This window comes from Lipophrys pholis, assembly GCF_963383615.2.
Source record: "Lipophrys pholis genome assembly, chromosome: 8".
In the NCBI taxonomy this organism is placed as follows: Eukaryota; Metazoa; Chordata; class Actinopteri; order Blenniiformes; family Blenniidae; genus Lipophrys; species Lipophrys pholis.
The window spans coordinates 16,868,232-16,888,812 of NC_137630.1; the positions used below are offsets into that span (position 1 = coordinate 16,868,232).

The following is a 20,581-nucleotide window of genomic DNA, read 5'->3' on the forward strand; positions in this document are numbered from 1 at the left end:
TTGCAACACAGAAACGCGTGACATCTTTCCACAAACTGTTGCAGCTGTCTAGAAATGCAAAATGAATTGTATGCCTGCCTGCCTGATCTCAGCCACACCTCTCCCTGTGGTCAGCACTGTGTTGTGTTGAGGAGCGGGATTACCCCGCCTGTGTTCTGGAGGGGCTTCCCCCTGCTGTGGCCGTAAAACCGGAGCATTTCCCCACACTTACTACCGCAAACTGCTGGCTTCTCACCATATTTCTGATCGAAATACAATGCGAAAACAAACTTGCATCAGAAACTAATCCAACCTGCTATTACTTTATGAACAGGTTATTGTACGGGTGCCCGGAACAGCCAGAAACCGTATGATCACATCCCTCTATCTATCTATCTATCTATCTATCTATCTATCTATCTATCTATCTATCTATCTATCTATCTATCTATCTCGCATATGTTTCAGTTACAATAGGAAATAATTTGAGGGGAAAAAAACAACAAAATATTCAATATGTTTTACAAAATATCTATTGTGCTGATCTGGTAAAAGGATGAGCAGTAATTTATGTGGTGAAGATTCAATTCCTTCACCTAGTTTATTGGTCTGTGCTCAGCCACTTGATGTAATCTAGCTCTGTATAGGGGGGGTTGGTGTTGTTGGGTGGGTGTATGGGGTGTGCACCTACCATGGGTGGCGGGTGGAGCTCATGTAAAGCACTTTGTGCTCAATAATGTGTATGAAAGGTGCTTTGTAAATGAAGATTGATTGATTGATTGATCGATTGATTTATTGCAGAAGGGAATCTATGACATCTACAGCACAAATATCAGTTCTAAACTCTAACATGTAGGTTCTTTCTCACAACAGACCAGGAACAACTTTGACACGGATGCCCTCTAGTGGTTATGTGGTTTTATTAGCAGAGAAGGCGTCGTAGTGTGCTCAGAATTAAAAATAATTTTCTTAAGCGTCAATTGATTTAACGAAGACATTCTTAGCATTTTTATACGAATTTCTTAAGTAAAATTTCCATTTCTACACAACGAAAACTGAACAGCTGGTTTGATAAGTCGCATTTGAGTCAATGTCGCGAGGTTTACATTGAAATATTAGATTTCATCAGAAGGATTTCAGAGACCTATAGGAAAACAATAAAAAAAAGTTGCTTATTCATGTTTAAAATACAAGTAAATATTATATTTTTTCTATATTACTACTTCATAATTAATTTTTTAAAGACAAGAAAACTAAAATATTGCTTTTCTGGTAACCTGCATATGCTCCTTAATTGTTTAAACAACCTAAAGATAAAATTAATTATTGATATTTTTTGAATTTAAATGGGGATAATTAGTTTAAAATGGCTCAAGATGAAAATTGTGAAAGTCCAACCATGGCAGATCCAGACACAAGTACCAGGAGACAGTCTTTTTAGTGGCCACCACAACGAGATCTGCCTCTAATATCTCTCATTAATTTTTATAACCACTTTCAGTTTGTGTATTCATTTATTTTATTTGTATTGCTTTTTTACACTAAGTTAATTACGACTTGCTATTCATATTAGGTTGAACGTGTCTCCCTAGTTACATTGTTACAACATCTGCTTCTTCAGTGCAGGTAGAGCTAAACAAACAAACAAACAAACAAAAAGAAACAGAAAGAGCTTCATTTATTTTAGAATTTTTTCACACTGTACGATATACTGAAATGACCTATAATAGAATAGGAGAATGTTGCTCTAATTTAAACTCTGCCTCCGGTTCTAAATTGTTTGTTTTAAAGCTTAAAAACTTGCAGTTTTCTCCACCAATGACTGGGTTTCCTATAATAATAATATAGTTCATTAATGACTGCATTCTGCACAGAGATAGAAAACCAACCTCAATAAATCAGAGACAAGGGGTGCAAGGTCCAACTTCATCCGATTTTATGAAGACAATACAGATATATAGTGCAATATAACAATAAAGTACAAAGTGAATCAGTAAATATGGCAATCGATGTCCACATATAGGTGAGTCGCAGGAGGGTGATGGGTCGTTAGAGCTGCTGCGCAAGCAGGGACAGTTCTCAGAGCGCCCTCTGCTGGATATAAAAAGGAAAAGCAACACATGGAACAAGTTTCTCGACAGGTCAAAACATGCGACCTGAAAAGAATGGTTTGCTATTTCACCGAGAAACTGTTTGTGGGTGTGTCTAAAAAAGTGCACTCCTTATTTACCTGTGAAGACTGGAACTTGATCTGAAAGAGGGCGGAGGCTGCAAACAGATAAAAATCACTGCAGGTTCTATTTTTCCTCCACTTTCTTTCTTTCCACAAAGGAGCCAGCCACTCTCAAGTCATCGCATGACAAACAGACAAAAGACCGTCGTAGGAAACTTGGCTCATTGCATGGATTTGTTTGTGTGAAATCTCACCCGCTGCCATGCCAAATTTAGGATTAAAGAAGAAGGACAGCCAGTCCAAGCTGCAGAGGCAGCCTGGAGACGTGATGCCACAGGTATTGAACCCATTTCAGCTTGAAGGGAGAACGTCATACGTCACGCAGTGGTTGTTTGGTTGGTTTGTTTCATTGGGAAGTGTCAGGCGGTTTATCTAGTGTATTGCGCGTCGTTGTGTCTGTAAATGAGTCACTGGCTTATCGGCAGAGTCACACGTATTCTTGGCGTAGGAGAAAATACACTTTCAGATCTGTGCAGCCAAGTTTTGGTTCTCCAGTTGGGCCTCTGGAGGGTCGCGCGCTTACTTCCTCAATTCAAACCCCTTCCCCCCCTGCTGCTTGCAGTTTCACCAAATCAGGAACTTTATCAGAAACGTGTCAGAGAGGGAAATAACTGCGCTGCATTCCGGTGAAAAGTCAAATTTAACGTAGGGGAATCCCACACTAAACATTGGTTTCGTGTTTTTCCGATTTAGAAAAATTAAAGAGTTTGGAGCTTTTAAATCTGCTGTGGAAAAGCTTTTTTGTTGTTGTTTTTGTTTTGTATTAAACCCTTTTTTTTTTTTTTTAAACCTATATATTATACTTACGTTTTAGGTAAATAATCATTCACTTATGGGCAATATAAGGAACAGCTGAATAAAGATTGTATTGGTGCATTTGTGTTTTGGAACCTGAAAACCTCTATAATCTGTGATTTGTTTATTTATTGACACGTTTGGCATTTCTCCATTTTTTTTTTTGTAAAAGGTGAAGCCAAAAATAGTCCGACATTGTCCTATTTCTTTGTATATATGTTTGTTGTAATAATATAGCTGTAACAGGATTTTAAGCTCAGGTTTTATGACTTTTCTATGAGCAACCTTTAAACTTCAGTAGTTTTTAAAAGTCTGTGACTTCTTCATTTGTTCACTTAATATTTGGTATTTCTCTATTTTATTGGAAAATGTGAAGCAAGAAATGAAGCTACATTGTATTTTCACAGAGGAATACTAAACATATTAAAGGGTTGTAAGCACGTATTTCTATCATGTGTTTATGAATAAAGCATCGACTTTAAAATTGTTCAGACGGAAGGGAGTATGGATTTTTAAGGACTAGAAATCTGACAAATTCTTGGTCCGATGTATGTGTGTGCTTTCAGTTGACCAACGAGATGCAGCTGAGCATCATGAACAAAGTGAAGAGTGGAGAGTTGTCCATCGAGGACGCGCTGAACCGAGCTCGGCTGGACGGCCAGCAGCTCAGACCGAAGAGCCAGAGGGGATCCGTCTCCTCCAAAGTCCTCCAGGAGGTAGCGACCCCTCCGTCAAACACGGCCCCCAGTTGACCTTTTAATAGATGCAAATTGTGAGCTCTTACGAGGGAGATAATATCCAAAGAATTGACATGTCTTCTTACGACTCATGGGGAAACAAACCTGTGAACATATTTCTGTAACATGAGTTCTAACAAAGGAAAACATGGAATGTTCAGATTCTGTTTCATGAGTGAGAAAACAAATAGCAACACGCTTTTTTGTGAGTATTCCTCCTGCTGATAGCAAGGTTGATACCACTGTCATGTCTTTATATTAATTATTGGCACGTGAGTTGATTTCTCAAGGTCTTGCTGTCCAAAATGTGTCTGGAATCAATATCTTACGTTGGCCTATTTTGAATAATATCTTTGAAGTTTCTTTTTCAAGTTCAAAATGACCAAATGTATCTTGGATCAGGAACAAGCTCTTGATCATTGAAGTTATGGACGAGCTGGAGATCATGGAGGAATGTTCTGCAGCTGAGAAGCCGGTGATAGCTCAGATATTTGCTCAGGGGTTCTCGGCAGCTCTCCACCAGTCCCAGTGTTGCTGATTGAAACCTCAGCGTCTCTGTCTATGTGTGGAGCTGAACGGTGCAAACACATTGTATGGCAGAACTCCCCACACACACGTAAAGTAAAGTCTGGTTGGAGTATCCATTTTTCATTTGGTCAAAAGCCGGCGGACCCTCGTGTGACGGATAAAGTATGTTGGGTGTTTGAATGTCAACTTAAAGCGTTGATAACCTTCACTTAAGGTGTGAAAACTGCTGTCAAATTGATCTAAAATATAAAGTACTTATTGTTTGCAGACCTTGCTGAGATGTTTGTTGAACTAATCCTGGACCTGAACAAAAACACTGGACTTAAGAACCGTTCAGAGAGTGTTTTTTAAAGATGAAGTTAAGATATATATCTTAGAAGTAGGAGTATGACACACAGGACTTGCTATCCCAACTCTGAGGGGAACGTATTTATAAAGAAAGTAAACGAGACAGAATAGCTGGAATACGGATAAGGATGGATATGGACGGCTTTTTTCTTTTTTAAATATCAATGAGGGCATGAAAGACCTGTTTTAAGAGATGGAGGAAAAAAGAGACGCTAAAACGAAGTGCAACGGTTAACTCACTACTGCCACCTGGTGTACGACAGAATCGCGAGATGTTACGTGGATCATCCTTTATCGAGCACCTCCGTATTTTTGTAAAGTTTTAACGGCGGGCACATTTGTTTCCCTTGAAGGGAGAAAATGAAGGGTCCTAGACATGGTGTTGGATTCAGTTGTCTCCATTGGATCTCCGCCACACTGACGTCCTAATGTGCTTTTTGAAACAACCAGCTTGAACAGTGCGAAGCCGGAGGAAACCTGTCATGTAAAAATGTCGATGTGTCGCCCCTGCCTGTGTCCTACACCAGTACAGCTAATAAGCTCCTCAGCCATCTGGGTCGGTTTTATATGAACAGGTTTGAGGGCAGAAGGTTTTTTTTTTTTTTTTTTTTTTAAATGAAAGGATGCAGTAATAGATTTGGTTGGATGTGCAGGATCTGACATTTGTGTTTGTGTTTCCTGCAGGAGCAAGAACCAACACAATACAACTTCAGTGTTCACAAGCATGGCCGCTACAGGTGGCAGAAGCGAGTTTTTCAGGTGAGTTAAAACAACAGCAAGCAAATAGCCGGAGGTAAGCTTTGTGGTCCAGAGTGACACAGCGACACAGTCAGTGAAAACAGGCCGGTATGGAATCTACCACAATTGTCGTTTTAGTTTAGGGCTTGTTCACATTCCCTTGTTTGATCTGCAGCAAAGCAAATCTCGAAAGTAAATATGAACGAGTCGCATGAAATGTTGCCGTGTAAACGGGGCCTTAATCTCAGGATGTTCAGAGAGGTGCTGGTAAGATCAGTGTCAGTTTTCTTTAAATTTTATTTATTAAAATACATTATGTGGGGGTCAGTAAATTAGAAACAACTTCTAGAAACCAGAGCCTCCAAAGATTAAAAAAAGCTAATTTATCTCTCTGATTTTAAAAAGACACCCATTTCTCTTTTTTTTGCCAACTTATTATCTGAAAAACTGAAAAAAACAAAACAAAAAAAATCTAATTTCATGAAACAAGTTTTCAAAACTTTGCTTTTTTAAAAAAAACTGTGAGATGAAATGAGAAAAAAAAAATTTATAGCAAAAAGTTTTGCAGGTCTTGATGTCTCTAACTAAAAGACTAAAGCAGGAGCCTTCAAAAAGTCCCAGGTCTGCTCTGGAGCATGTGCAAATCTTATTTTGAAACCCTCAGTGCAGGACAACACAGCCAAGTTTAACAGTGAATAACGAAAACATCTGAATGTGTTCACTTTTATGCTCAATAGGCTTTTTTTTTCTGAAATTCAGTAAACTCATGAGCAGGACCCAGCAGTTGGGAGTCACTCCTCTTACCTGTGCTCACACGCTCTTATTGTGCGCGTCCAGATTGATTTCAAGACCAGACTGCTGTGCAGCATCGAGAAAGGCATCGTCAAGCGGCAACTTCCCTTCTCTGCTGTCAAGAGTTGTGACGATGGAGAGAATTCCCACTTCTCCATTTCCTTCAAAGATCACCATGATTACGAGCTGGAGGCCAATTCACTGGAGGACAAACACAAGGTCAATCTTAAACTTATTTTGTCTTTCAAATAAAGAGGGGGAAATAAAAACTGCACAGTCAATATGAAAACAACCTCGCTTGTGTTTCATTTTTTTTATTTTTTTAACAACCGTTTTGACTCTTTTATCGGGACTCTGTTGTCTTTCTCTTGGTGCAGATCATGAAGCTTGTGAACCAGATCATTTATGGGAACATATACTCAGACCCTGCAGGGGACGATGCAGAAACACACCAGCAGCCTCAAGCGTCGGAGAGCCTTCGGGACGGGGTGTTGCTCCTGCACCGAGGCGGCCTGGCATCGTTCAAATGGGTGAAGTACGGGAGCATCCTCACTATCGCAGCTCTGCCGGAATAAGAAAAGTTATAGGCAGCAGCTCTGTAATTTAGGTTCTTACAACGTATTAATAATAATGTTTTGTTTTCATCGTGGAGAGCAGGTTGGTTCCTTTTAGGTCCTGAACATGTTTGCTTGTTTCTGTGTTCAGCTCGCTAGTAAATAAAAACAAAAACACCTTTCACCCTCAATGACGCAAAGATAATTAAACGAGCAACATGTAAACGGGAGTTAAGTGACGGTTTTGTCCCGTGTTGGATGTAAGAGGAAGAAACGACTGGCTTCATACTCACTCCTTCTGGCTTCTTACCCTCATGGCTTCTCTTGTGTGCTGATTGGACCAAACTCCCGGCTGGAAGCCGTTCAGTTCTGCCCCATCCTCCAATCACAGACGCTCCTGCTGTTTTAGCAGAAATACCTTTTCCCCAAGGAATTATAATTATAGCCTCTTGCAGCCATTGTTCCCCCTGAGGAACGGCATAAAAACTAATAACGAGATTTGATATTTTATGACCTGTTTTGCTAAGAGGCAACCACACACACACACACACACACACACACACACACACACACACACGCACACACACACGCACACGCACACGCACACGCACACGCACACGCACACGCACACGCACACGCACACGCACACACAAACGAATACATGTATCCTTTTAAACATTGAATAACTTAAAATGTACGTAATCATAATTTTTTTTACTTCAATATCAGTTCAGTCAATTTACTGAGATGATCACTGTGAGAGTAAGTGTCTGTCTTTAACTCACCTGTCTGCCATAATTAGTTTTGTTTTGAGTGAGTGAAGTCGTTTGCACATATTGCACACACACAAAATTGACAGAATGCATTCGATTCAGGAACAGAATAAATGATTTGAGTTTTACTTCACTATGTAGGTTGGCTGCAGTCATAAAAAAAAAAAAAAATCTATTTCCACCTCATAGCTGTAAATGTACCTTTGAATCCAAGTAAAACAGGGCTGACGACTTTGTTCTAAAGTCACAACCATCATGCTTTTTCTGGTGAAGTTGTAATTTATAGGTGCATTTGGGCCCTTTTTTCTCATGTTGTTCAAATGACCTCCTGATTGGGATAACAGGCAATAATTTGCATTAATACTAGTAAGAGACTAATGGAGTTGTACAGTAAAGCTGTTCCACCTTTTGCATTATAACCTGTATCAATTTTGCTTGTGTTCACTGCACTCATGTTCACATTTCACGTTCTTTTAGATTTATTATCTGGAATTGAATATTAATTTATTCCCCCACTTATTGCATTGTTGTGAATACCATGACTTATTTTAAACTCACAATGAAAGCATTGTTTAATGCGTCTGCTCCCATTTGACACATGATGTGGTTCTGCGGCCTGAAAATTTGACTTTAATGAAAAACTTTCACATCAAAAAAGCCTGAAATGGTCAGCAAATACAAAAATATATTAAATACACATTATGTTAAAGTGTAGACTGTAAAAACGTGTAAATAGGCCATTATGTGATGTGAGATATTTTGAAAGAAGTACAAGAAGGTGTAATCAAAAATAGCTATCTGCATAGTTGCTGAACTCTTATAAAAGCATCGTCACCAGGCATGCTGAGTATGAAGGAAGTAATAATTTTCATCACGTTACTCAGCTGCTTCATGCGTATGTGAGTCAAGTTCCTGGAATTGGTCCTTTTCCTATTGTGACGTCCGATCTCTGTGTTTCCCTCTTATTTCCTCATTCTGTTACAATAGAGCTGAATGCGGGTCTAATGAGCTGGCCCGCAGACCTTCCTGGCCTTTGACTGAAGCCGCACAATCTGCTTCGACCTGCTGCTCTAATCTTTACGCTGAGCTCACTGACTCCTAATAGCGCTGCTATATTTAGCTGGGGGACAGTAATGAAAGCAGCGCCGATCCTCCGATCGACACAGAACAGGATAATAAGCATATTTCCCAAAATGTCTATTGATTTTCTAACTCTCGGGTAGAAATATTCACTTTCTCTTTATTGCTTTAAATTGACAGGAGCCTTGCGGTGCCCACTTGGCAAATCTTGCCGCAGCATATTTCACGCACAGGAAAAGAGCTAAAGTCATCAATCAGTGGGGCAGATACGGTGGCAGATGTTTGCGTTTGCAGATATGCTGTAGATCAGCGGCGGCCCCAGTGGCCTAGTAAAGACAAAGCACAGGCATTTCAAATATACTCCCAGCAGTAAACATCACTTTGTAGAATTTGGAAAACATTGGACGGTCGTAACCCTGTTTGGCATTGTTGTCAATATCTCAGGCTCCTTTAAGGATAATGCCTTTAAAATTCCAAATAGACTCGTTACGCTTGTCTGCTATTAAACAGCGTAGCTGATATAAGTGCACGTGGCATAAAATCCATAGTTTAGTCTGAAACCTAAGGAGTAAAATGTTACAAGTGGCCCTACAGTCTGGATTAGCTGTATCATAATATCTGCTGAAGTGAAATGTTATGGCGTTGATTAGACTATAAGTGTAGGTACGTACGTGGTCAGTTGAAGTTGTAAAAGACATTTTTAAAACAAAGAAATTCAATAACGTGCACAAGCTTCAAGGAACAAATGAGTGTTTGCTCACAGTCAGAGGTGGCTGTTGTATTCACATTTTCTCGTCCGGTAGAAGTACAGGTACTTGGCAAAAGTAGAAGTACTGATTTGCTGGGCTGCATGATATCAGGTGTGATATGATTTGTGATAAATACAAACACAAGTTGATGATTAATGTTTTAATAATAGTTGCCCAGACCCTAATTTCTATTGTTTTATTTTTCCCCCCTCACTTTTTCCATCACATGTATTTTCTGAAGTTTCCACCAGCAGCGGCTCAGAAGTGGAGCCGTTTGTTGACTTTATTGTTTTTGGTCATTTTACTGTAGTTTGTGTGCTTCTGACTTCATGCCTATGGCCACAGGCTCTGTTATAATAATTATTCACAATTGTGTAAGTTCATCACAATTATTCACACTTTTCTTTCACATTATAATTTCTTTCATTTCAAGCTTTTTGAGCGTGATCGTACATTGCATGGTAACATAATTCACTCTTGTCGGTCTTAAGCAAGCTGTATATTTCTCATGTCAATATTGTGATTACTATAATATGGTAATATATTTTATCCTCTTGTTGAGGATATTTTTGTTTAAGCAAAACTATTAAAGTAATGGCTTTGAAATGTACCAAAAAATGTTTTGTTTCATCAAGGACTGGAATTACTACATATAGTCTTTATACAGCTTGTTGTTTAAATCTATTTAACAGTATGTTACTGTGCTGTCAAACAAGAATGTCTCCGGTTGTTTCATGCAGTCAAATGACACAACAGGTTAGGCTGTAAAAAAATACTGCAGCTGACACAGTTTTGTTAAAAATAGTTCTTTAAATGACAAAAGTTGTTGGTATTTATTAGGCATCATGCTGTCTTTTTGCACCTGCCTCCCAGAGATCAAATCAGGTTGTAAGTGGCCCCTGAACTAAATTGAATTTGACAATCCTCCTGTGGACATCACGCAGAAACATGCCCATTGGACATGGTCCTGGTGCTGTTATCCCACATTACCTCGTTTGCACTTTGTTCCAGGTATGAGGCCCAGCTCCACCTGGGCCAGCTGACACTGGTCCCGTTCAGACGGAGGGGCTCAGCTGACGGAGCGATGACAACATCAGCATCCGTGCCCATTGTGATTCATCTGTCACATGGCGACACCACGGTCCAGAAGCCCCAGAGCTTGGACGCTTTCACGCTGATCACCCACAAAAATGAGTACTGGTGAGTACCAGGCTCGCCGAGAGGTGTAAATATCACATTTGGCCCATCACACCTCATAATGTAGCTTCATTTCAGACATTATGCCATTGTTCCATCCCCAGAGTGGGAATTTTTGACATTTTTCGCTTGAAAAGGGAAAATGAAGTGTGATTTGTTGATTTATTTCAGGTTCAAAGTGCCTCGACCAGATCAAACATCAGCGCCTGGCAGTATCCAGAAGGAGCGGGATGCTTGGGTCCAGGCCATTCACAGGCTGTGTTCAGACTGGAAGAGGAAGTCCATGGGCGAGCACATGTTTCTCGATACAAACAGCTTACGTCACATCAGCATAGCCGAAGACCCTGAAGACAACAGGTCAGATCTCGAGTTGAGTGGCGGATTCGATCGTGCAACGACTCTCCCGTACGACCAGAAGCATGGTGCCAGTGGCGGAGATCATTCATCTGCTGGTGACACGAGTCCAAGTAAACCCACACCTGATGAGGAGAAGCCTGTCCCGACGCCTCGCGTTAAGACTCCTGCTCAAAGCACCGGACTTGATACTTTAGCCTCTGTCCCGTCACCGACTGCCCCCTCTACTGTCGCCCCAACGTCACCGACTGCCCCCTCCACTGTCGCCCCAACGTCACCGATCTCCACGACACCAATGTCACCCACTTTCCTGCCTTCTTCAGCCGCCCCATATGAACCCACTACCTCCATCCATCAACCAGCTCCTTCAGACATGAAAGAGCCCCCACAACCCCACCTATTCATACCGGTTCCTCCACCTTTACCCTTCAAAGTGAAGAAGGTTTTCAAAAAGCCACGCACCAAGGCCTTCCACTGGGAACTGGTTGATTCAAAGAAGGTAACGCTGTCAGTTTCCACTCATAGACGACACCAGATTACCATAGTTTCACTGTCAAGTATAAAATCTACAAAAGTTTTTCATTAGAGAGAATCTTTCATATTCAGATGCCGGGTTATTATTATTTGTTTGCAAACAAGAAGAACAAGGAGGAGGGTTAGTTTCTCTTCATTTGTTTGATATTGTTCTTTGTTGTGTGTCAGCTCCTTCTCTCCCAGAGTTGTTCTTTTGTAATTTTAGCATTGATTTCCTCCTAACATTAATTTGCCTCTGTACTGAATTAATTTGCTTCTTGGCAGATTGCAAAATCATTTTGGATACAAGAAAGCACCAGGAGGATTGAAATCGACACATCACGCTTATATGAGCAATTTGCCGTTAAAGATCTGGGGACGTTTTCTGTGGCTGAGCCGACTAATACCCAGCACATTATACTCGACGACAAGATTGCACACAACTTCAGTGAGTAGCTCCACCACGTATATTTCTACGAGATGTTTTGTTTTTTTTCTGCTCATAAATCAACTGCATCAGATCATTTTCAGGATTTCACGAAGGTAGCATAATAATAAACATAATTTCCCGTTTGTAATGAAACGCTATTCTTCCGGATTAAGTCAAATAAAGGAGCTTATTTCTGCTGCGAATTAGAAATTAGTGTCTATTCACAGCCACCAGAGGGAAGCACTACACAGAACCTGCAGCTCAACACAAGCAGTGTGAATTTTTAGTATTTTCTTCATGAAGTGCAAGCCAACCTGATAACTCTTTCAGGGGGAAAAGCTGCAAATGTCCTCTTTTTGAAAAAAATAAAATAAAAAAAATGCCTTAAACTTTGGCTGTAAAGTTGACAGAGGGATGTTTTTTGTGCCTGCCTGCAGGGGGCAGTGCATCACCAATCCAGCATTGCCACAACTGGCCATCGAGTCTGCAGAGGGATTGTGGGATAGAACATATTCTATTTCTCATCTGATGGTGTTTCACCTTTGATTAACTGAGAGTGTGTGGCTTGTATATTTCACGACCTGAAAGCCAGGAGAGGACATCTCAGACGCCGGGCTTTCACAGGTCCTCGGAGTAGCGTGTCACTGGGAAGCGGGTGCAGATGTGGCAGTGGTGGCTGCAGCGAGCTGCTAAATGGAATCAGTGCGAATGTGCAGACCGGCAACATAATTAGAGTTCTCATATTCATAAAATATGCATCTGGGATCTGAGCGACAACGGCAGTGATGTCGGGGCACAGAATGCTCTGAGACGATGATTCCTGCCTGACCTGGATAGTTTGGGTTGTGCCAGGCGCAGCAGCTGAGTGATGACTGCCTGCAGGCCAACTCCAGGCCATCTTTCTGCTGCAAGCTTCACTAAAATCTTTTGAAGGAGGGGGAACTCCTCCTTTCTCACAGCATCTCTTCCTTTGGCCATGATAACACAGATATAGAAAACTGCCCTTTACCACACAAATATAGACCTATTCAACTCCAGGAATACAAGTTAGATTACTTATAAACAAAAGTAACCTTAACATTCATATCTAACACATTATGGCATGCTTTTTCCTCATGGACATAACTCAGACCGGGGGTCTTAAACATAAGGCCCACAGGTCAAAACCAGCCCAATTAATAGTAATGATAATGGTAATGAATTTGGTATCTTATTTGGTATATTTCTGCATAATCACAATAACGAAATTAATAAGAAATATCTGTTCTATTTTGAAGGCAAAAAAAAATAAAGAATGCCCCCCCCAGCATATTGAATTGTAAAAATGTCTTTTTTTGATTTAGACCTTTTTTTCTTGGCAATATTACCACCTTCAGGCTTTTTAAATTTGCAATGAAACTAAAGGTAACATTTGGAGTAGTTGTGGTTGAGTGTGTTTGTTATGAATCTGCCCAACCGGAATTAAAATGAGTTTGACTCTGTCTTAGACCCTCAATGATATCAACAAACCATCCCAGAAGCAGAGACAAATGGCTTTGTGTCTATATTCAAGTCATCACACTGTCCCCCAAAACTTCTGTAATATGATTACCCAAAACTTTGTGTTCTTTTTTTGAGTCCCTTTCCTCTGTTCTTTAAGGGGCCTTTTCCTCTGATGACATTGTTTATAAGAATTTCTTCATAATGACTTAACTGGTTAAATTAATTATAAATCAAAGAGTAAAAGCATGAATTAATTGTGTATCTTTGCTGGAAAAGTGTTATAGTAACCGGTTCTCACGTAACATTCAGATTACACTGTATCTTTTTCAAAGGTGGAAATATCTGACAAGAGAATTAGCATTAGCGGTAGCTTTTGTCTCCATTTAAGAGGGCCTATGTTACTCTTTCACTTAACTCCTGTTTACAAGGTGAGAAATAACTCTGAATCCTCATATGGCCTCATCCATATTACTGAAAATTAAATGAACATTGGCCGATATAAAAAGTAGGTATAATTTGCATTACTAATGCTAAATCGACATTAGCTGTCTTTACTTGGCTTTCTCATTAACTTTCCTTTCTGGCTGCATATTTGTTGTTTATCTCTGCTGTTTTGTTACTGCTTCTTCTTATGATTCATTCATAAGTCTACTTCTTTCAACTCAAGCATCCTAGAGCATCCTAGAGCAAGGGTGTGAAACTAATTTTAGTTCAGGAGCATACGGCCCGCTTTAAACTTGAGTGGGCCAGACCAGTAAAATACTGCCATGATAACCTTTAGATTTAAACCTTAAAGGTTTTCTTTGTTGTGGCGCAGAGTGTTCGTGATGAAGATGTCTATATTTTCGCAAAAACAAACAATTACAATGGACAATGACTACCATCTCAACATAGAGCCAATTTTAATGAAACCCTCTGGTGCAAAGTAGAGTGGAATGTCCAAAACGTTTCACTTATAGCTGTTGCATTATACATGTTTTTACTAACTCACCCTCACAGCAAGGCTTTACGGCTCATTTGCTAGCAATGAGGTCGCTAGTTTTTATTATCAGCCTCACTGGTATCTCAGTTCAGGTGTCAGTGTTGGGTCCGCAAAAAAAAGAAAAAAAAGAAAGAAAAAATGTTGGTTTCCTTTTGAAAATATTTACCATTTGCTTAGCAGGTCAGTTTGGAGCCTCTTGCAGGCTTGTTTTGGCCCATGAGCCTTATGTTTGACACCACTGCTCTAAAGCACCTTCCTCCCACTGACTGATGTATCTTCATCTGAACTTAATGAGTGTCACTGCAACACTACAATAGTGTAACCATGAGTAAATCATACCTAGTCAATCAAAAGTAATGCAAGTTACTTTCCCCAAATAACCAGTATGGTTTTAGTATGCAGTAACTAGTAAAATAGCTTGCAGTCAAATGATAATTGGTCAATAATATCAGGACTGTTTTGGAGGCAGGCCATGTTAAATGTTGGTACTGAACTACTTCAGGACAAGCACTTCCATCCCAGAATAAAGTGGAGCAGCAAGATTAAATTAACTTAGATTATTGCATTCTGAATCTGGGTTTGAAACAAGTTTTAATCAATAAATTCTGTTTTTGTAATAAAGCAGACGAGAAGAGAATATGTCCAAAGGTGATTTCTGCCTGTTAAGTCTATTAAAAAAACAAACACATGAATTCCCTCAGGATTAAGTGATGGAAAAAAGGACTTTTCCTTCCCTCTTTCTCCCTTGCTCACTATCTCTTGTGTGTGTGTGTGTGTGTGTGTGTGTGTGTGTGTGTGTGTGTGTGTGTGTGTGTGTGTGTGTGTGTGTGTGTGTGTGTGTGTGTGTGTGTGTGTGCGCGCCCCCCACACACACACACACCACCGCACTTGTTTGCATGTTTATCACCACAAACCTGCCTAAATTGAGGCTGTTTATTCAGCTCATATCTCATTCTTCGCCACACTATTTATTCATCTCATCCCATTACACTGAGAGTCTGTGTGCATGCAGGCTGTCACACTCCTTGTTTCCCCCCTGTAACACAGACTATGAGGCTCCACCTCCATCAGATATCGCAAATACTGGATGTGATCAATGATTAGCAGTACGAGCTGATAATTAGTATCCGACACAAAGCTGGCACCCAGTATTATATCCTCAGTGGATTGGAATATGCTGTTTGCAGGTAAACAGTGAGGCAGGTGGGGTTTGACAGCTTGAGCAGGTGGTTGTCTGACTATTGTTTTGCAGTTTCTTTTAGTGGTTTAATCTGGTGATCAACATGAACCTTATGTGCAAGCAAGCGGCGGCATGATGCTGCATTGAGAGTCCATGATGACGATGATCCACACACCGAAGCTTGTCGTTAAAGTGATTCCAGGAATTGAACACCTGTTTAACAAGAGGTCACAATGTGTTTTGACTCTTTGAAATCACATACTGCTAAAAGATACCTGCAGAGCTGATCGTTTTTGTGTTGGAAAGCACATGAGGTGTTCCTGTATCCAGGCGTGTCTGGATGCCCTCGACACCTTTTGTATGAAGATGACATGTAGTGATGACACTTATGAAGAGTGAGAAAAAGGGATGATTTCATTGAATGAATGGATGAACTTTTCTTTATTTTGTTTATAAAATGCAGCTTATATATTGAGATCATTGTTCATAAAGCAAACTTATTAGAAAAGGAGTGGAAAAAAGTGAAGGTCTCCCAACACTCTAAATCTATAGCAGCTTTATTAGAAAATGATCCGGGGTGATGTGATCCCATATTACCTGTGATCTTTATCAAACTGGAAGATTTTCAGCTCTAGTTTAAATAAGAGCCTGTGTTAGACTCCCTAACTGAAACGTAAACTGGTTTTACTTTTAAAAAAAACCCAAAGGAACCTCCGGTAAGCAGCACTCTCGGAACAAAGGTTTCTGCTGGGATGATATGAAATGAACATCTCTTTAAGATATCATGGAGCCTGCTTGTTCAGTGTTTTATGTATTAAAAGAAAGAACTTCAAACTCTTGTGCGGTTTTCACAGGAAGCCCATGAAGAGAAGCCAGAATGTGAGATGTGATCTCTGCTGTTAGTTCCTCTCTCGCTGCAGCATTGCTGTGTGGAAGCTTTGTCTCACCTTTTTTACCAGTGAGGGTAATTACAATAATACCATTAGCAGGCGCTTTAGCCTGATCGATCATCACTATTGTGGCTCTAAAGGAGTTGAGAAACTGTTGCGAAAAGCCTCGCACCAAAAAAAGGTGGTGTCACCGTTCGAATTGATCCATCTGGCAAGGATTCAAACGGAATAGCAGAGACACACATCTGAATGAGTTTGTTCTTTCTCAACTTAGAGAGCGAATTTTCCTGATTCAGCCTGAGAAAGTCTCCTGTGTGCGTTATCGGCCCGTAGAGTCTGCACAATACACAACCATCTGGCCTACGCAGGCGTGCCAAACTGGAAACCCAGAAACCTAGAAACCACATCTAGGACTGCTTTTTTTGTGGTCTAAACAGGGATTAGTAGACTTGGTTTTTATTTTGTAAAATGAATTTCAAGAAAGATTGTTGTTACATTTCCATGCTTAAGGTTCAATCCGTGCTTATGTTCCAGTGATAGAAGTTGTGTAGGAATTGTTAATTAATGTGAAAATGCTTCTGATAAAGTGAAAATATTTTCAAGTAAAGAGGGGTTTCCTCCAACCTTTGTCTTGAACCGCCGTTAACTATGTAGCGTGCTTCTGTATCAATAACTAGAGACAGAGGTGGCTGGAGGGAGAGAACTGGCTGTTGGACAGACTCTGGTGGAGGTTAGATTGAGATGGGGAGAGTTCCTAATATATAACGTCTCCATTTTCTCAAATATTCACTACAGACGGAAGTGGCGAGTTTTATTTCTGAACTTTTAACATGGGATTCTATGACGCAATCTACAATTTGCATTGGTATTAATTAGCTTTCGAATGATTTGCAAACACGACTATCAAAACAAGTTTTTTTGTGTGGACGAGACAGTTTAAAAGAACAATCAGCTGAAAAACGCATCGCTTCCAAGAAACGCTGAGCTGACCGAAGATGGTTGAGGAACGTATTAAACTGATCAGAACATCACAGCAAATACATTTTGTAGGAAGAAAAATCTAATACCCCCGATTGTCTGTCCCAAAGTCAAAATTTTTAGTTAGAAACAAAGAACATAACTTTACTGTAATAAAATCTGCAAACAAAAGTTGTGGAGAGCTCAGCTGAGGAGATTCGTCTCACAACAATAACAGCACGTCGTCTTGACGCGAGGTGACTGTGCTAATTGCTGGATTGAAAAAAGTACAAGGCAATTATCAGTAATATATAAAAGATCTTAGACTAAGAATTGAGGTTCATTCTTTATACAACATGACACTATTAATACGGACATGACTTGGCTGTATTTTATGGACAGCTTCTCTGGTTGTTCGCAGCCTGAGGTTTGATAACTGTGAGGGATGAATTACAAAAAAAATTCCCGTCTTGCTGCACACATTCATTTTACGTTTTTTCACAAACTGAATATTTCATAAAAGTCGAAATCTAAAGATTTGCCAACCTTTAGGAGAGAAAATAAAAAAGTACAATAAAATTTGAATTGTAGTGGAGTCAAAGTGGAGGGTAGCATTAGATAGTATTATTCCATTTCAGACGTGTGTAATCAAAGTACGTTAGGGTTTGGACTGCGTGTCCGACCAATAGGAGTGTTTTACCTTGAGAGCTGCGGTGCATTCTACCTCTTTAAGGACAGAAAATGTCGCACTCCTAATTAAAAGTACACCTGTGGCTTCCTGAGCTTCCTGTGGGATGCGCTCGCCATTACCATACTCTAATTTGCCATGGCAATGCCCAGTTTGTCTGAGTGCCAGTCAACAAAGCACCTCATTTGCACTTGTGTGTGTGTGTGTGTGTGTGTGTGTGTGTTGGGGGGGGGGGCAGGCAGGCAGGCAATGAAGCAGCCAAACCCTCACTTATGAGGACTCTCGTGCTTCTCGAAATAGTTTTTGATGTTGTGATTCCTCACTCGAAAATGCAACATGAAAGCATCTGTTTTGGCGGGGGGAATTATCGTCTCGAGTCTTTAATGTCAAGGATTTAGAGACGTGATGATTGCAGCTTTGTACCTCTGATATGCTTCTCATTAAAATGATCATTTTATTCACTTTGTCATGAGCAGACTTTCAATCATTTTGATGGGGTGAATTTCATAGTTGTTGCTCAATTTTGGACTGGAAATGTTGGAGTCTGTGTCCTGAGGGTGAAGATGGTCCCCAGGTGGAGTCAAGTTTGAGTTTTGGTACCTTACTGTGTCGAGTTTGCATGTTCTCAGTAGGTGTTTTGATGTTTGCTCTGTGACGGACTGTTGACCTGTCCTGTTACCTGCCTGCACCCGCAGTTGGGATCAGCTCCAGATCCCCCGCTGGGCCTGATCTACTGTCGGTTTGCAGGAAGAAAAACAGGTGCTGAAGTGTTACCTTATAATGATGATTCCATCCCAACACGTCTTACACAACATTGCAACTGCTGGAAGCAGAGAGTCGTTACTGATGCTCCTCAATGATTAATTTAACCTATTTGCAGCTCTGAAAGCATCACAAAAATACAAAGAACATTTACTAATGTTAAAAACTAAATACACAGAATGGTGCTGCAGGGTCCAACACTTTCCGAAATCCCTGTGGTTATATATCAGGTGTGTTATTTATACAAATGTATTATTATTTATTCATCTTTTTTAGACACCTCACATCTTGTAACTGGATCTCGGAGAAAATGAGTGATCATCATTGGCACCTCTTTTTGATTTAATGCAGAAGTAGGACAGAGGACAGACAGGACAAGAGTAAACAGTCATCAGACGTGTGGAGACAACGCTGGTAGAAAGTGGTCCGAATAAGGAATTAAACTGAAACTGCGACTTCATATGTGTCTAATTTTCTATGAAGACACTCGACTAGTTGTTAAAATGTTCTTGTATCTGCTGTTTCTAATGTATTTACTGGGGATTGTAGCTGTGGGCGAGAGGTGATGGGCCTCAGGTGCAGACCGAGGCTGATCATCTCTCTCCCCACTAAAAGGGAGGAGCCGAATGGACATGGTTGTGACAGGCGGAGAAGAAACGTGGAAACTGCATAGAGAAGAGGCAGGTGTGTGTTACTGCGCAGTCATTTCATCAATATCGATGGTGATTGGTGAAATCCATCTCCAAGTCTCTGCGTCTGGACCCTGGGGTGGCGGGTTCCCCTGCTCACAGTTTCTGCAGGTGTTTCTGATGCTGCAGTGAGGAAAACGATTTTCTGGACCGCAATTCACGCCACCTTTTTTTTTTTGCTGGTTGTTTAAGATCACCATACTTAAATCACTGTGTAGAAATATGGGACGATATTTAAAATGTACTAAAAAGGGCCACAATTATAAAAATCATCACAAATCATATAGTGAGCATCAAATAACCGACTCACAGGGGACATTCAAAACCTTTGAGAAAAGCTGGTTATAAATTAAACATTTAAAACATCTATGCACCCATATAATGTCAAAGTTATTTTGTGGACTCAAACTCTAGGTGCTGTAACATTCGGTTTATTTACCTGTTATTCCTCTTACTATTACTTAAAGTCTTTCTGGACCATGTTAGGTTTTTATTGCATTCACTTTGTTCATGTTTTTTTTATTTCTGTTCGTTTTCACATCATTCATTCATTCAATTGGCGTGAGTTCAAACCGTAAACTGCAAAATACGTCACATGGAAGATTTTACACCATGATGTTATTATTAAAACGGCATAATGCTGAAACAGCACCTAGTTTTCTTTAAATCGTCAACATGTCTATTAAGTTATTGTTAATGTGTATGTGGTCATGTTAACATTTAAACGGTTAGGACCACTTCAGATGAAATTGGTCCGGCCAAGGTGAAGCATGCATGCAAGCTCCCATCAGACATCATGGAAAACTGCGATGGCGGAGCCGCTGGGCTCATTTAGCAAAAAGATCTCAAAAAAAAAAAAAAGTAAACAAAGGCTCCAAGATCAATATACAAACACTTTCAAGCCATCAGAACAAACTCTTAGCACGTGTATCACACTCAACCGGTCATTCAGAAACAATTTACGGTCTTCAGAGGTTTGTAGTTTCCTGAAGAATGACAGCAGGATCGGATTTTTACCGAATCAATGCAGGAACATCTGACTGGCTCCAGTGACTGTATTTTGTAAAAATGCCCCTTGTGTTTTACATTTTTGTCTCAAACTCTAGTGAAAGCTTCCCACAGCTCCTGAATTATGCAGAGGCGTTTTCTAT

The 20,581-nt window shown here is 40.2% G+C and overlaps 1 protein-coding gene across 1 annotated transcript in view; it reads left to right on the plus strand.

Moving 5' to 3' along the window:
* Nucleotides 1–2,232: 2,232 nt before the first annotated feature.
* The window catches only part of LOC308112983 (uncharacterized protein), a 52,909-nt gene continuing 34,560 nt past the window's right edge, over nt 2,233–20,581 (plus strand). The window contains exons 1-8 of the mRNA XM_080468841.1: nt 2,233–2,489; nt 3,574–3,723; nt 5,305–5,379; nt 6,196–6,369; nt 6,528–6,685; nt 10,318–10,506; nt 10,675–11,356; nt 11,656–11,818. Of these exons, the coding sequence (XP_080324967.1) occupies nt 2,415–2,489; nt 3,574–3,723; nt 5,305–5,379; nt 6,196–6,369; nt 6,528–6,685; nt 10,318–10,506; nt 10,675–11,356; nt 11,656–11,818 (1,666 nt within the window). The 5' untranslated portion in view covers nt 2,233–2,414. The remainder of the gene's footprint in view (nt 2,490–3,573; nt 3,724–5,304; nt 5,380–6,195; nt 6,370–6,527; nt 6,686–10,317; nt 10,507–10,674; nt 11,357–11,655; nt 11,819–20,581) is intronic.